The sequence below is a fragment of the Nelumbo nucifera genome, chromosome 3, assembly GCF_055504915.1.
Source record: "Nelumbo nucifera cultivar China Antique chromosome 3, China Antique-T2T, whole genome shotgun sequence".
NCBI classification, from domain to species: Eukaryota; Viridiplantae; Streptophyta; class Magnoliopsida; order Proteales; family Nelumbonaceae; genus Nelumbo; species Nelumbo nucifera.
In genome coordinates this window covers 46,395,195-46,412,006 of record NC_142651.1, presented here as the reverse complement: position 1 = coordinate 46,412,006, position 16,812 = coordinate 46,395,195, and the positions used below count along the sequence as shown (strand labels likewise).

Here is a 16,812-nt window from a genome sequence, read left to right as displayed (position 1 = left end):
GTTTTTAGAACTTTGCCCAGTAGCCCTTTTGTTTGGATCAAGTCTATTAATTGGTCCTTTTCGATTAATGCTGCTATTAATTCCATTTGACCTCTTCGATCTAATCCTCTGCCAATTCCAATTAAGGCCTTGATAAGAAGGGTTTGGAAGTTGAAAGTGTTGCCTAGATTCAAGCTTTTTCTTTGGAGGATTATTAGAGGCTTTGTCTCCGGGTGTTCTGTTTTGAATAGTAAAGGTTTTAGTAAATCTCAAGGTTGTGTTTTCTGTTCACAAGAGGAAGAGTCTTTGGTTCATCTTTTCTTTACTTGCCCTTTTGTTCGAGCTGTTTGGTTTGCTTCCCGGCCTTAGGTCTATTGTAAATATTGCTGATTGAATTTCAGATGTAATTATAGTTTATGTGTTTTTACTACACTCTAGAGAAGAGAAAGATGTGTTTCTCTTGGTTATCTGGTCTCTGTTATACTTGGTTAATGAGAAATGCAGCCTTGTTTGGGGGAAATTGTAGATTTATATAGGCTTCTTTATAGAATTAGAAGTTCTTTTGTTGATTGTATCTCTGTTCTAGATTTTGACTCGACTCTATCTGCTTTGGGGTCTTATACATCTTTTTGTATTCCTCCTTCAATGAATCATTTTGTAATCACCTTTTGTGATCTCTTGGATCTTATGGGATTATAGGTTTTCATAATACTAATTCTGAATTTTTGTTTGCCTTAGGAGGATAGTGTTTGATAAAGCATGGGCCATTTGAAGCTGAACTTTTTGCAATTAAGTGTGCTTTGCAATGGGCCGTGGATAAAAACATTAGCTCTGTAGTTGTTAAATCTGACTCGTTGATTTCTCAGTCTTCAATGGGGTCTCTTCTTCTATTCCGTGGACTTTTAGTACTCTTTTGGATACTTTTCTTTCTTCTAAACTGAGGACTGTAGCTTTTTGTCATGTTAATCGGAAACATAATGGTTTAGCTCATTTGATACCTTGTAAAGCTGTCTTTTGTTCGAGAGGTGGTCTGGTTGTCCCCTCCTTTTTTGGACCTTGCTTGCATTTCCTCTTTTCCTTAATAGTAATTGTTTTTTCTTTTATCTATCTATGATGTGAAAAAGATATGGTATGAAAAAAGTTTTAACTAATAATTTTCAGATATCATATCTTTTCCGTATCAGAGTCGACCCCATATATATATATATATATCAATTAGTTAACGGTTCAAAAAAAGTGACTAAGCCCTACTTGGGTTTGGTTTCAGGGTTGCTCCTAGGATATGCAGCTAGGAGCTTTCGCCATGAACCTCATGAGAGCTGTGTGACTAAACCGGCCCCAAAGAAGATTTCTTGTTGAGATTATAACGTATTCAAGGGAATAGAAGATTTTCTGGTTGAATTAGTAATATGATCCAAAGAAAAGGACAGAGCCAAGTTTAAAATATTGATATAATAAAGCCAATACATATTGCGACACACGCGGTGGTGAAGAGAAGTGTTGTAAGACTAACCGGACCAGACAGTTGAACTGGTGGCCCGGTGGCCTTTCTGATTCCCCTGTTAAATAACAGCTTTCATGCTTTGAATGAACTAACAAACCCGTTAACAATAAAACCATGAAGGCATGAACCAGTGAGCATTTAGGCTTATTGTCTGGCCCAAGACTTGTAACATTAAAGGAGCACTAGTCCACGAATACTCATAAGAATCTCAGCCGACATAACCCAATACTTGTATTATCCAGAAAACCAAAACAGAAAAGGTAAACAAATAAAAAAAAAATCAATTCACTATTAAATTTTGTTTTTTTATGTCAATTAGATTATATTTATTTCCTATGAATAACCATGTATATTTAATTCTTCCACTATTTCTCTAAGTTTATCCTGATAGCACACACTTTCACATAAACTTTAAAAACGCCTATTTCTTATGTTTATACCTTCTTTACATGAGTTCCCTAGCGTGTCACGTTGTCTCCTGTTCATTTCACTGTATCATTGTGTTAAAAAATTATTTAAAAAAAAAAAAATGCGTCTTGGTATCAGGCAATACAGGGCTGATAGCCTGATACTCCCGTGATACAATACAAGCCAATTAATACCATGCATGCGACATAAGTGGAATTGCGTAGATAAACCAGCGTTTCATCCGTACTAGCCCCGATACACCATATATTGGCCGTTAATACGAAACTATAATTAGGGGTGTTCATAGGTTGATTCGGTTTGGTTTCAAGATATTTGGCCAACTGAATTGACCTGGTCAGATTGAAAAATTAGTCATCCAAAACCGACCAATAAATGTTAAAAATCAACCAACTCAGGTTGTATCAATTTGGGTTGGTTGGTTGGTTCAACAAATTTAAATTAAAAAAATAAATTTAGAAGTTAAGTTTAAATTAAAAAAATTATATTGGTATTTTAAAAAGTAGATTTAAAATAACAAAATTTACAATATAAAATATTTTAAACTAAAAAATATAGAAATATTTTTCACTTTCCCATATTATATATATATATATATAGTCAGATCAGGTTGTTATTGGTCAACTTACAAATGATCAACCGAAACTGACCCAACCTCTTGCGTTAGCATAAAAACTAGTAAAAACTAAACGGAGATTGGGTTGGGTTGGTCGGTTTGATGAACCCTAACTGTTCTATCAAAATAAAGTATATATTTTTAATTACACACAACATTTGATGTTGGTATTACTTTGTTCTGTTTACCTCTGATTATTTTGTAGGATGTGTATATATACTACTTAGGTATTGCCGTACCTAGTACTTCTCATGTTGGCGTAGCCAATCCCAAATGGTGGTTGGGATGAAGGAAAAGCCAAGTTAGAATTTGGAGGACAAATGCCATGGTGCAATTTTTGCACAGTGAAGCAAAAATATGAACCTACGAAAAGATAATGTGAACATTGAAAATGCAAATAGACATGTAACATCTTTAATGTAATTGGTTCACATTTTTGCTCCATGATACAGTTTCTGCAGTTACACTCTTAATATCTTATTACCATATAAAAACAGATACTTGTAGGGGGTGCAAGTCGGATGGGCTGAGCTAGGTTTTAGCTCAACCCAAGCCCTACCCAATGTCAAGTCTAAACTATTCAACATGAGCCCACCTCGTACTAAAATTTGATGCACTCAAGTTAGGCTCAGGCTTAGGGCTTAAGCCAGACTTGGGTCTGTCAATTAGCCGAAACTAAAAATTGATATACATGTATATATATGTATGTGTATGTGTATATGCATGGCTTATTAAGAAAATTATTCAGATTTGTATGTATGCATGCAAACATGTCTATAGATGCATATATACATGTATATAATTGGGCCAGCCTTGGGCCAGGTTTGGGCTACTCAGGGCTAGGGCCCAAACCCAGCCCAAAAACTTTAAAAGTCCAAACTTTTGCAATCAGACCCAGCCCAAGAGCCAAAATTCCAAGCCTAGCCATGTAAAATTACAAGCTGGTTCGGTCCAAGGTCAGATTGAGCCCACCCAAGCCTTTTGGTGCAGGTCATAAAAGTTGAATTTGATTATATAATATTAACTAGTACCTTTACCTTTTATTTGTGTGCTCATGCACACACACGTGTTAACACGTGCCCTTACACTAGTTATATAAGAACATTTACAATAATCAACTCAAAAAGGTAAGACTGACTGATTAGTCCTATTTAGCTAGTGAGTAGTGAAATGATGTAACTCTCACCTTAGCATATACCAAGTACAAAAGCTATAAGATTTTTAAGTGACTTCTGGGAGTCATCTCCACATAGAGAAAGTGATATTACTTGGTATAAGCGGGTTTCACCCCAGAATCCAATGGCAGGATATCCCAAATAGGAGACTGGAAGGGCGTCCAAGGGAGATATGATATCCATATATATGTTTAGACACGATAATTAAAGGATGGTTAATAGTGAACAAAGGGGATGTAGGGTTAGAGAATTCAACCTCTTCTTTTCTACAACTTCACTTTGTTATAAATATAATTTGCTACGAGATATCATGTATCTATAAGGAATTCATGCAAACCTTTATAGAACAGATTGACGATGGATTTCACCAATGTGGATTCGGCTATCTCTTTAACAGGTTGTATGCCGGTAATTCCTTCACACTGGAGACATCTTCAAGTGCAAGTTCACGCTCCAACTGCGTTCTCGTAGACTTCAGAACCTCCTACAAAAGAAAACCAAGGGATAAAAAGATCAGGCAAGGTATGGCCATAATATAGCATTGAAGTGAAGGAACCCATGAGTTGATCAATTTACATTGAATTCCATATAAGAAGCACGCTTTGCAAGCCATTGAGCATCCAACATTTGAAATGCTACACAGTACAGGTTATCAAAAGCCATTTCATCTTCACTTAGCAGCTCTAAGAACCGGATTCCAGCCACAGAAGCTGGTTTTCCTGCAAAGAAAGGACTACCATAAGTTTTCTTTTCCAGTAAAAGTTTCTTTCCTAGATTCTCTACATTTTATTTATTTTTTCTAGAATATTTTAGACACCTGATTGAACAATTGATCACCTGTGTGTGTGTGAGAGAGAGAGAGAGAGTAGACTTTTGTAAGAGACATTTCACATATGACAATACAAGGGGAATGGGTGTCAATTAGATTTTGATTAGGGATTAATCCGTCTCATGAGGGGGGGGCCTTGCTAAATTTTATCTTTGCAGGTCTAAACCTCAAATAGTTGTCAAGTTGATGCTCATATGCTTAGGTGTAAGGTGTTTTTTGGGAATGACTTGTATCTCACCTTGATGTTTCCTAAGGCTCAGTTTGGAAAGAGTACAAATACAAATATGTACAGTGCAAATACATACAAAATAATACTAAATACAAGGTTTTGCACACTACATATTTGTATTTTTACTCTTTCCAAACTAAACCTAAGTAACAGGGAACTCCATTGTCACCCTGCCTCAATTTAGTGCCAACTATGTAACCTTCTTTTTTATCCTTCTCTTTCTTTTTGTTTATCTTTAACTTTTTAAATATGTGAAAATTTCCAAGAAACAACAACTTTATGAATACGTTAAAGCAGGTGAGAACAATTTTATGAACAAATGCTATTGATATTTCAATGGAAATTACATTACAATATAACAAGTAAAAAAATCATAATAATGGACTAATGTGTGATGTTAAGTGCTTGTAAGAAAATTTTAAGCAAGTCTCAAAGAAAAGAAATTGAAGAAGGGTCAAATAGCAAACCAGTCAAACCTTGTTTGATTTGGCTGAAATTTGGTGGCATTAAAGTACACTTATAGTACTCCAATACTATAAAATTTTAGCTCAGTCCAATATGTGGAAGTGCCCCAACTAAAGACTTCAAGTTGGTTGGTTTTTGGGTTCTGCGAGTCATGGTCAAAGTCCTAATCAACAAGTTGACCAGTAGATCATATTAGCATTTATAGTAATTGTCGTCATTACTATTTACAGTTAAAGATGACTTATTATTTTTAGTAATATCTAGTTTCTTATGTTTAGTGGAACTAATCAACTAGAGAGTCGGTGTCCTAGTTTGAAAAGGAAGTTTCTTCCTTTTTTTGTAGTTTGAATACAAGTAGGAGTTAAGAGTCTTAAGAGTCCAAGTAGGAAATTGAAAGTTGCTATTTTAGATCAATAAAAGAGTGTCAACATATCTTATGGAGAACAACCTATCCTATTCAATTGTTTTCCCCCTACTAAGGGCTGAATAAAGAATTTTTCTGTTTCTACCATAGCAAGCAGCTATAGTAGAACTTAATTCTTGCTTCCTTTTCTATTGTCTCTTCTTTATTTGCTTATTAATACTTGTAACTGAAGCCTATTGTTGCATGTTAGAAATTTTCTGCTTCGATGTGCCACTAGGTTTCAACCTACAATTTGGTCAACTATGACACTAAAGAAAGGTTTAAAATGCCAGTTTTAGTGAAAATGTTGACCCTTAAAAATAAATAAAAAATGCAGAAACTATCAGAAATTTCATTTTGAATTATTGTAAAGATTTTAGAATGTTATATCAGGGGGTGTTCTTTTCATGGTTGTATTCGTGTTTCATTTGGCTCACAAATACAACCAACATTCTGGAAGGCATTTGCAGCTGGTTCTAGAACCAGTAAACCATGGGTTCAGAACCAGCAAAATCCCCATTTTTTGAACACTACGAAGGATAGCTTTTTGGAAACAACCACATGGTTTAAAAAGAAGGCTGATGTGGCCAAGTGATTCTATGTATCTCAGACCATATTTTTATATTGTATAAAATGCAATATATATTTTATACATGTGAAAAAAAAATTATGATTATATATACTTGTTAACAAATTATATGTACTTTTACATATTATATTATATTATACTTTTAACATGCTATATATTATTGTTCACATATGATAAGCAAATAGTTGTATAACCAAAAGTGAATTACGGTAGATGAATTGCTTCTATACATGTGAGTCACACAGAAAAGCTGACAGTCTGTTGAGTCCAATAAATGAACCACGAACAGAACAGTGGTCGTGGTTCTATGTGATTCAGAACACAACACAACCATACATAACAAAATGCCTATGATAGTTCAAGACCAATATTTTCATTTTCAAAAAGAGGAAGTATTGTTCTGAAACACAACCACCCTTTTTCTGAACCACTATAAGAACACCCCCTTAATCTTTGAAAACATTTGTTATTATTGTTTGGAATCGTAAAAGTGCATCCTCTTTTAAACAAACTTTCACTATAAAGTGATAAAAGTAATGTTCATATTACTTTTATGGTCTCTTTCTCCACTAGAAGGGATTTAAGGGTTTAAAAATCATTATACCACTATATCCTATTATACAATATACAAAAAAAAAATGTTGATATGTAAATATGTATAATACTTATGCTATTATATGTTTGACCTTTTATAGGAGTTTAAAATATTAAAAATCAACCATATTTAATTAAATTCTGTACAGTTAAAAATATTTCACAACAATAAAATAAGGAGCTGTCTATAATGGTAAACTTGCAAAAGAATAGATAAAGTTAAAATACATTTATGGATGATATCTATGTATACGTAAACATGTTAAAACAATGCAAAAGATAATAAAGCACTGGAGAATAATTCAAGATATATTCGAGTAATATGTCATATTGGAACTCATGAAATAAAAATGTTTCATTGAAATATTAGAAAAATATGCTAATCTTTTAAGCCATGCAGTAAAGTCCAATCTCTTAATTTTCAGATATGATGGGTATAAAATAAGAATGAAAGGTGAAATTTGTTAATGATCAAGGTCTTCATCACTTCAAAATCAACATGTCACAGGAGTGTACATACAACTCTTTTTTTTCATTATTTTGTGTACATACAACTCAAGCAACAAAGTTCTTGAACAACATGCAGTGAATGAAGCAAGACAAAGGCACAATCTGTTCTGTATACCTGAGTGTAGGTCCAACATTTGTACCAACATGAAAGATATATTGATACCAGCCACAGCAAAGGGATACTCCCACTCAGATCTCCTCCCTTCTTTCTTGTGTACTAGACTCTGGAACGAATCCTGCACAAGGACAGAAAACAAGAAAATATATTCTAGGTTTTTATCTTCTCCTGTTTATGTGAAAAAAATACTTTACTATAACAGTCACAAAAAATAATAATTTAAAACATTTTCTTCTCAATTAGAAGAATTATATTTCTCATTTTTTTCAGGACCACTTCAAAAGTTGCAGGCATAATATAGCATAAACTTGTATTAAAGTATAAAAAAAGGACTATTAAAACATTCTAACTGATAAATAGATAAAAAATTATTAATAACATTTTCTGTTATTGATCAAAAAAATAAATGGACAAAAGCTTTGATTTGACTTAGGACACTGGAAAGTAGATAAAACTTGAAGTAGAAATAAGTAAACTTCTGCAAAAACATGTAGAGCCAAAGCACAGGCGTGCAACTGCAGATTGGAAACTCAGGAAGATCACTGTTTGGAAAAGGGGAAATAACTTAAGGATTAACCTTCAATCTTAATGGTCGACAGATTTTCAGGTTACTTGAAAATTTAAAGGTAAAGCCAAAGGTTGAATTCATGGACAAACACAAACCCATTTCTTAAATGAAAAGACACTAATTTAATACAAAGAATCCAATACAAATCCAATTTGACACTTTGACTTTACAATAAATCACTACTTGGGAAATGACTTTGGAGGTTAGCAAATAAAAGAGCACTTTGCAGGAAGGTTATTCCCAAAGGTTATTACTTTGGGAAAGTATTGATACTGTTAAAGTGAGCCGAATAGGGGTAGTTTAGTCATCTCATGTTTGTTAAGTACCTTGCTTATGTGGCAGTTTTATTAGAGATACTCTGCCCACACTTAAGTAAGGGCAGTTTAGTCTTTGTAAAGGTAAGGTTATTAGAACCTAATAAACATTACGGGGTCGAATGAACAGTGAACGAATTAGTTTTGACTAAACCCTCCTGTTCTCTCTTTCTCTTTTCTTCTTCTTCCTTCTCTCCTGGTTCGGGTCACTGTAGCTGCATTTGAAACATGGTATCAGAGCGAGGTTCCTGACCTGCTTCAGTTTGTAAAGCATCTCAGCTGTGTTCGTGACACCTTCTTCTTCGTTTCTGGTTAGTTAATGGAGATAACTGGTTCGCCCTAGGTCTGAGACATCACAGCTCATTTCTCTCTGCTGCGCACAGTCTTCTTCATCAAGGAAAGTGATTTCAGCAGTGAATGGTTGGTTGATACTCTCAAAGGAAGGTTGGTTATCTAGTCCTTTTGTGTTGCTGATATTTCTGGGTAGAAACCCTCCAAGAATCAGTTAGTACTGATTAGAACCTAGAGAACTAGGTTCATTCTTTCCCTAGAACGGGCTGTGTACAATAGCCGAATGGTGTAGGGGCTGCTGTAAGTGGTTGAGTGGGTTAGGGCTGTTGTAGGTGGCCGAGTGGTGTAAGGTGTAATGCAGTGACCTAGTCGAGTTCTTTGTGGTTGTATAATGCCCTCTTAAATGTGTTAAACAAGTCTGAACTGGGTGTAGCAGATTTGACTGTGTTATGGAGCTTGTGGTGCACAACTTCTATTGAGTGGTTGTAAGAGGGCCTACATGTGATTAGTGAGTGCTAAATTGATGCTTATGTGGTTCGTGGGTTTGTGAAGACAGCAGTAGTGTGAATGAGAACAAGGCGTGGGCTCTCACTGTTGTGTTTAGGGGCTGCAATAGGTGCTGAAATATCAGACTGTGAATAACATTAGTCAGCTTGTAGCTGAGAAGTCAGGTTAGAGGCAACTGTGAAAGAGTACAATGGCAGCAATAGGAGATGGGTACAATGATCAGAAACCTAGTGTGGTGGTTTCCCCCGACTACCTAGGGGTACAGATGACCTCAATTAAACTGAATGGGGAAAATTACGTTCCATGGACTAAATCTGTGGAAGTTTTTCTCAAGGCAAAGAGGAAAGTGAAGCATGTAAAAGATGAGAAGCCACCGGCTGACTCTCCAGGGTTTGATGATTGGGAACAAGAAGATGCTCAAATCATGACTTGGTTGTGGAATAGTATGGAGCCCAAAATTAGTGCCAACTTCATGTTCCTTGATACGGCTAAGGATATATGGGAGCATGCTAAGAAGCTATATTCTGGACAAGATAACACAACAAGAGTATATCAGCTTTATCAAGAGTAACTTTGATTTACAACAAGGAACCAAAACACTAGAAGAGTACTATGCCTACATGAAGAATATAAGGAATGAACTCAATGTCTATCATCCCCTCACTCCAGATATTAAAGTTCAGCAACAACAAAGGGAACAACTAGATGTTACAAGATTTTTAGTGGGGTTGAAGTCGGAGTATGAACCAGTTAGAGCCCAAATATTAGGGGGCTCTTCTCTTCCTACACTTGAGGAAGTATTCGCAAGGCTTCGTAGAATTTCTTTGGGACAGACAGAGAACTCCACACAGTCTGATAGATCAGCACTTGTGGCAGCTAGAAGAGGTGGACATAGTACAAGAGGGGGAGGTCATGCTCCCCGAGGAGGCCGTGGCAGTTCCATGATTGGTCGGGGTGGTCGTGACTCAGAGGGAGGCCGTGGCAGAGGGAAGAATAACTCTACAAGGAAGTGTACTCATTGTGGTAGGGAAGGACACAGTGTGAATTTCTGTTATGACCTACATGGCCCTCCCTCTAAATGGGCTAATCATGTTGTAGCAAGTGAGGTTGATATCAGTGACAGTAAACAGGCAGACCGAACTCCTCCCACATCTACATCTACTTCTGGGAGGGAGATGGTGAGTGTACCGTGTGATGAGTATGAACGGTTCCTTCAAACTACTTCACAGCATACCACTGCCACACTTGCCCAATAGGTATTGCTTGCATGTCATCTAAAACCCCTCCCTGGATTATTGACTTTGGAGCCTCAGATCATATGACTGGGACTCCAGGTGTGTTCTCTTCTCTTTCTAAAACCTCCACATCACAAATTGTTACACTTGCCAATGGGTCCTCATCTCCCATCTGTGGTGTTGGTAATGTTGACATGGATTTTGTGCCCTTATCATCTGTTTTATATGTACCTAAGTTTCCATTCAATCTTATGTCTGTTAGTAAAATAACCAAAGCTCTTAACTGTTTTGTTACCTTCTTTCCTTCCACTTGTGTTTTTCAGGATCTCAAGACGGGGAAGAAGATTAGTGGGGGGCATGAAGCTGGTGGATTGTATTATCTTGACGGTGGTGGATCATCAATTGCTCTTCAAACTTCACTTACTCCTCTACAATGGCATTGCCGACTGAGACATCCATCTCTCAAGGCTCTCAAGATTTTGGTCCCATCATTGAGTCATTTGTCAATTTTGCAATGTGAGTCATGTCAGTTTGGGAAACATTGTCGTATGTCCTTCAGTCCAAGAGTTGAGAGTCGTATGTTGAGTCCTTTTTCTTTGGTTCATTCAGATGTTTGGGGTCCAATCAAAATAGAATCTTATAATGGGTACAAGTATTTTGTCTCCTTTATTGATGATTATTCAAGAATGACATGGATTTACTTAATGAAAGAAAGAAGTGAATTGTTTTCCATTTTTCAAAAATTCCATGCTGAAATACGCACACAATTTGGTGTTCCAATCAAAATTCTCCGTTCAGATAATGGTCGTGAATACTTTCTTACTTCATTTCAACAGTATTTAGAACAGCATGGCATTATTCATTAGACCTCATGTGCATTCACCCCTCAACAAAATGGGGTAGCTGAACGGAAGAACTGTCAGCTTCTTGAAACTGCTCGGTCTATTCTTCATCACATGAATGTTCCTAAACGGTTTTGGAGTGATGCTGTACTCACTGCATGTATTCTCATTAATCGGATGCCCTCTTTCATCCTTCATGGTCGGTCCCCCTTCTCTATCTTGTTTCCCACTTTATCTCCATTCCCATTAACTCCTCGTGTCTTTGGTTGTGTGTGCTTTGTCCACAATTTGAGTCCTAGAATAGACAAGCTAGATGCACGCTCAATTAAATGTGTCTTCCTTGGCTACTCACGGACTCAAAAAGGGTACAAGTGTTATAATCCCATTACCCAGAAGTGCCAAGTCTGCCCTGATGTCACCTTTTTTGAGTTTGTCCCCTTCTCAAGTCTTGAAGCACCTTCGTCTCCACCCGTACTTCCTATTCCTCTTCCTGTCAGTGATCCAGTTCCAAATGTTGTTGTTGGAGTAGACTCATCACCTCACCCAGTGCAGATCACCACCAAACGACCACCAATCTGGCAAGTGTATACACGTCGAACGACACCGGCCCCTCCTCCAGCTTCTACCTCATCTGCGGATCCTCTCATGGCTCATATTATTGAACCTTCAGACCTTGAACTACCCATTGCCTTACAGAAAGGCAAACGCAGTTCTACCCTCCATCCCATTTCCAATTTTGTTTCATTATCTCGTCTTTCTACTTCACATCGCCAGTTTGTTTCACTTTTGTCCTCTATTTCCATACCTAACAATGTTCAAGAAGCTCTTAGTTCACCTGGGTGGCGGCGGGCAATGGAGGAGGAACTTTCTGCTCTTCAACATACTCAAACGTGGGAACTTACTACTCTCCCACCTGGTAAGCATGCTGTGGGTTGTAAATGGATGTATACTGTGAAATACTTGCCAGATGGTAGTGTGGAGCGTCTGAAGGCCAGACTTGTTGCTAAAGGTTACTCACAGTTGTATGGAGTGGACTACATGGAGACATTCTCTCCGGTGGCTAAGATTGGTTCTGTTCGTGTACTAATTTCCCTGACAGTTATGTATGATTGGCCTCTGTTTCAACTTGATATAAAGAATGCCTTCCTCCATGGTGATCTTGTGGAGGAGGTATATATGGAGCAACCACCTGGGTTTGTTGCTCAGGGGAAGGATAGTAAAGTATGCAGATTGAAAAAGGCAATTTATGGGTTGAAACAATCGTCGCGTGCTTGGTTCGGGAAGCTTAGTGAAGTGGTGAAGAGTTTTGGAATGAAGCAATGCCAGGTTGATCACTCGGTGTTCAGCTTTGACTCAAAAGCTGGGAAGATCCTATTAGTGGTCTATGTGGATGATATTGTCATTACTGGCAGTGATAAATTAGGGATTGGCAAACTAAAGGTATTTCTGCAAAATCATTTCCAAACAAAAGATCTTGGAACATTAAAGTATTTCTTGGGAATAGAAGTTGCCAGGTCAAAACAAGGTGTAAATCTGTGCCAAAGAAAATATGTTCTTGATCTATTGGAAGAAACAGGACTATTAGGTGCAAAACCGGTTAAGACCCCTATGGAACCAAATGTTAAGTTGAGCAGTGATACAGGAGAAGTATTTGAAGATCCTGGAAAGTATAGACGACTAGTGGGGAAGCTAAACTATCTAACTATCACGAGACCTGACATATCCTTTGCAGTCAGTGTGGTGAAGCCAATTCATGCAGAACCCTCGTATACCTCACTGGGATGCAGTTCTTAGAATTGTAAGGTATCTGAAAGGAGCTCCAAGTCGTGGACTATTGTATAAACCAGGAGGAAAACTTGAAGTAGTGGGGTATACAAATGCAGACTGGGCAGGCTCAGTGAATGATAGAAGATCTACTACAGGCTATTGCACATTCCTTGGAGGAAATCTTGTGACGTGGAAGAGTAAAAAGCAAACAGTTGTGGTCAGAAGTAGTGCTGAAGCTGAGTATAGGGTCATGGCACATACTACCTGTGAGTTAGTGTGGTTGAGGAATCTTCTACCAGAAATTGGGTTTCACATGGATAAACCTATGAGACTGTATTGTGACAACCAAGTTGCACTCCATATCTCATCCAATCCTGTATTTCATGAGAGAACAAAGCACATAGAGGTTGATTGCCACTTTGTGAGGGAGAAGGTCTTTGCTGGAGAGATAAACACAGAACATGTGGGCTCGAATGATCAATGGGCAGATTTGTTTACAAAAGCTCTAAGCTCAGGGAAAGTGAACTATCTATGTAACAAGTTGGGATTATATGACATATATTCTCCAGCTTGAGGGGGAGTGTTAAAGTGAGCCGAATAAGGGTAGTTTAGTCATCTCATGTTTGTTAAGTACCTTGCTTATGTGGCAGTTTTATTAGAGATACTCTGCCCACACTTAAGTAAGGACAGTTTAGTCTTTGTAAAGGTTATTAGAACCTAATAAACATTAGGGGGTCGAATGAACAGTGAACGAATTAGTTTTGACTAAACCCTCCTGTTCTCTCTTTCTCTTTTCTTCTTCTTCATCTTCTTCTTCCTTCTCTCCTGGTTCGGGTTACTGTAGCTGCATTCGAAACAGATACATATCATACCCATATCGTACAATACATATCAATTTTCAGGGTCACTGAAACACTACATACTAATACTTAGGAGGTTTCTATATGTTTAACATTAGAATCCCTCCTAACATATTTATCCTTGAAACACTGAACCAAAAAAAAAATCACTGTTTGAAAACTCACAATACACAATTTTTGTGTATTATGAGTATCAATACTTTGAACCATGATCGGGATTCAAGAGAGGCTTGATTCAGTACAGAGTGTTTGGAAAGGGATTATGCTTTTTCATGTGTTTTTGTATTTCACAAAGTTCAAGGTGGGGGAAGGTTCTAGAATTCATTTCTAGGAAGATGAGTGTTGTGGAGTTGGAAGATTATGCAAGGTATACCTTAGGCTCTACAGATTATGCAAGAATTCATTTTCTTTTTAATTACTACCAAAAAAATAGTGTCCAAGATTTATAATACCATAGTTGGATAGAGAAGTTACTAGATGTATTTCTCTGTTTAGCAAACTTTTTTTTGAAGGATAAAAGAGAATTTCATTAAAACTGAAAAAAGAGGTACAATATACATGACAGTTGGTTGTCAAGTTGACACACCAACCCAAATTCCAAATAATCTCAAATTAAAAATAGTTCATTGTTACAAGTAGGGGTGCAAATGGATCGGATCATGATCCGATCCGATTCGAGATCCAATCCTATTTGGTCGAATTCGGATCACCCTTGATCGGATCGGTTTCGGATCCCCCCTATCCAATCCGATATATTATATATTTATAAATATAAATATATATAATACATGTATATATATGTTATTTATTTACAAATATATTTTTATATTATATTTTTATAAATTTGTTATATTATTTATTTTTTTATAAAAACATGTATATATATGATGAAAATAATTAAAAAAATACTTGCATTTTTGTTTTTACTTTATTTAAATTAGTATATTTTATTTTTCTTTTAATAATTTATTAATTTTTAAAGAAAACAAGTTGGATCGGATCAGATCCAAAGATCCAACTTAACGAAAGGCTTCGAATTCAAATCGAGTCCTATCAGATTGGATCGGATCGGATCCGACATGAACAGTGTCGGATCGGATTCGAATATACCGTGATTCAAATCTGATCCAATACATTTGCATCCCTAGTTACAAGGACGCAAATCTAGTGTACTCCAGAAATTCTCTAACAGATCAGTTCTTTTCACTTGATTGAAATCTGGAAGATGAACCCAATCTGATACAAGTTTACCCACTGTTGCTACCAGAACACCAATGCTCTTTGACCTGCCCTCAAATACTCTTCTATTCCTCTCATTCCAAAGTGACCAGACTGCAAACGGAACACAGCTCCACAGGATCCTGGCTTTCTTGCTCCCTTTGAGTTTTGGTCTTTAAGAGAATAGTTCTTCTGGAGAAGAAGGTTGAAACAAACTTTCTCCAAACAGAAAGAAGTAGAATTTCCAAATAAAGTTTGCCATAATACAGGAGAAAAACAAATGAAGAACCGTCTCTTCCTCCATGTGACATAAATAACAGTAGCTCGCCATTTTAAATCCTCTATCCTTCAAGTGATCCATAGTGAGAATGCTGTCATGGGCTACCAACCAAGCAAAAGGCCTCCACTCTTGTGGGTACCGGGTTACCCCACACTCCTTTTATCTGACCTGACTCTAGGCTATCTCTTACTAGTGTCTTGTATAATGACTTTACTGAGAATCTTCCATCTTTGCTCTCTTTCCACCACAAACCATCTTTCTGGCAATTGAAATATTTATTCCTTCTAGTTTTTCCAGCAGCATAATACACTCTTCCACTTCATGGTCCAATAAAGGTCTTCTGAATTTTGGATTCCAGATCAACTGCCCCCCTCTCCTCTCATAACACTGATCAATTGTAACTTGTTCAGTCAGCCTGCATAACCTTGGGCAAACCTCACACAGTTTTCCTACTTCAGTCCATTCATCTTCCCAGAGCCTAACCCTATATCCATCCCCCACTTTGAATCTAACCAAGCCCCTGAACTCCTGATTAAACCTCATAATTCCTTTCCAAACACTTACTCCATAAGGAGCTCCTTACTTCTCTTGGTTCCCACCCAAGCCTCACTCCTCCATAAGGCTTCCTTTTCTCTCTCTTGCCAAAACCTCCACAGCCATTTCCCTAACAATGCTTTATTAAACACTTTTATCTTTCTCAGCCCTAACCCCCCCCTGCCTTTGGCTCACATACCTTTCCACATTTTACCAGACGGAACTTCTTGGATCCCCCCACCCCTTCCCATAAAACTTAAAGATGAGAATCTCTCTCCAGAATTCTCAGATGCAAGATGAGTGGAAGGAATCAACAAATGGACATTTTACTATAAAATCATTTTACATACATTTATATGCAATCAGGTAAAGGTATTTGGCGTAATTCCACCCCACCTAGAGTGGAACCATTTGCATGGCTAGTGGCACTTGACGGTACTCTTACAATGGATCACCAAAAAGAGAGGAAATTTTCACTAAACAAATTTATGTTATATGTGCAAGAGCAATGAAAAGGATGTTAAACACCCACTATTAAAAAATGATACGATCCTTGATGATTTTCTTTGGGCCTAATATTCAAAGTAAGAAGACAAAAGATTTATGGAGTCACATTAAGGATCATTTAAGGCTTTGTGCAGATATTGGAAATATGATTGGATTGAATTTTATTAGTCAACCCTAAGTAGTTGGGATTAAGGCTAGTTAAGTTGAGTATTGGATTGGATTTTAGTACAAGAAATTTTTAATTTTACTGAAAAAAAATGACAATTTGCAGTCAATGGCACAGTGACAGTGCTCATCATCATCATCATCATCTAAGCCTCATCCCAACTTCCAATTATATGGAGTTGGCTAGGCACAGTGGCATTGCTAAAGCCACAAAAACCACAGAAACCCACACCTTCAGAAAAAAAGCAAAAATGATTTATATTCCTTTAATGATGACTACATTATGG

General features: G+C 37.0%; 1 protein-coding gene across 1 annotated transcript in view; it reads right to left on the bottom strand.

The window, feature by feature from the left end:
* Positions 1–3,743: 3,743 nt before the first annotated feature.
* The window catches only part of LOC104611463 (ELMO/CED-12 family protein), a 38,139-nt gene continuing 25,070 nt past the window's right edge, over positions 3,744–16,812 (bottom strand). Inside the window, exons 8-10 of the mRNA XM_010278523.3 lie at positions 7,435–7,555; positions 4,277–4,419; positions 3,744–4,184 (exon numbers count right to left, since the gene is read on the bottom strand). Coding sequence (XP_010276825.1) covers positions 4,083–4,184; positions 4,277–4,419; positions 7,435–7,555 — 366 coding nt within the window. The 3' untranslated portion in view covers positions 3,744–4,082. The remainder of the gene's footprint in view (positions 4,185–4,276; positions 4,420–7,434; positions 7,556–16,812) is intronic.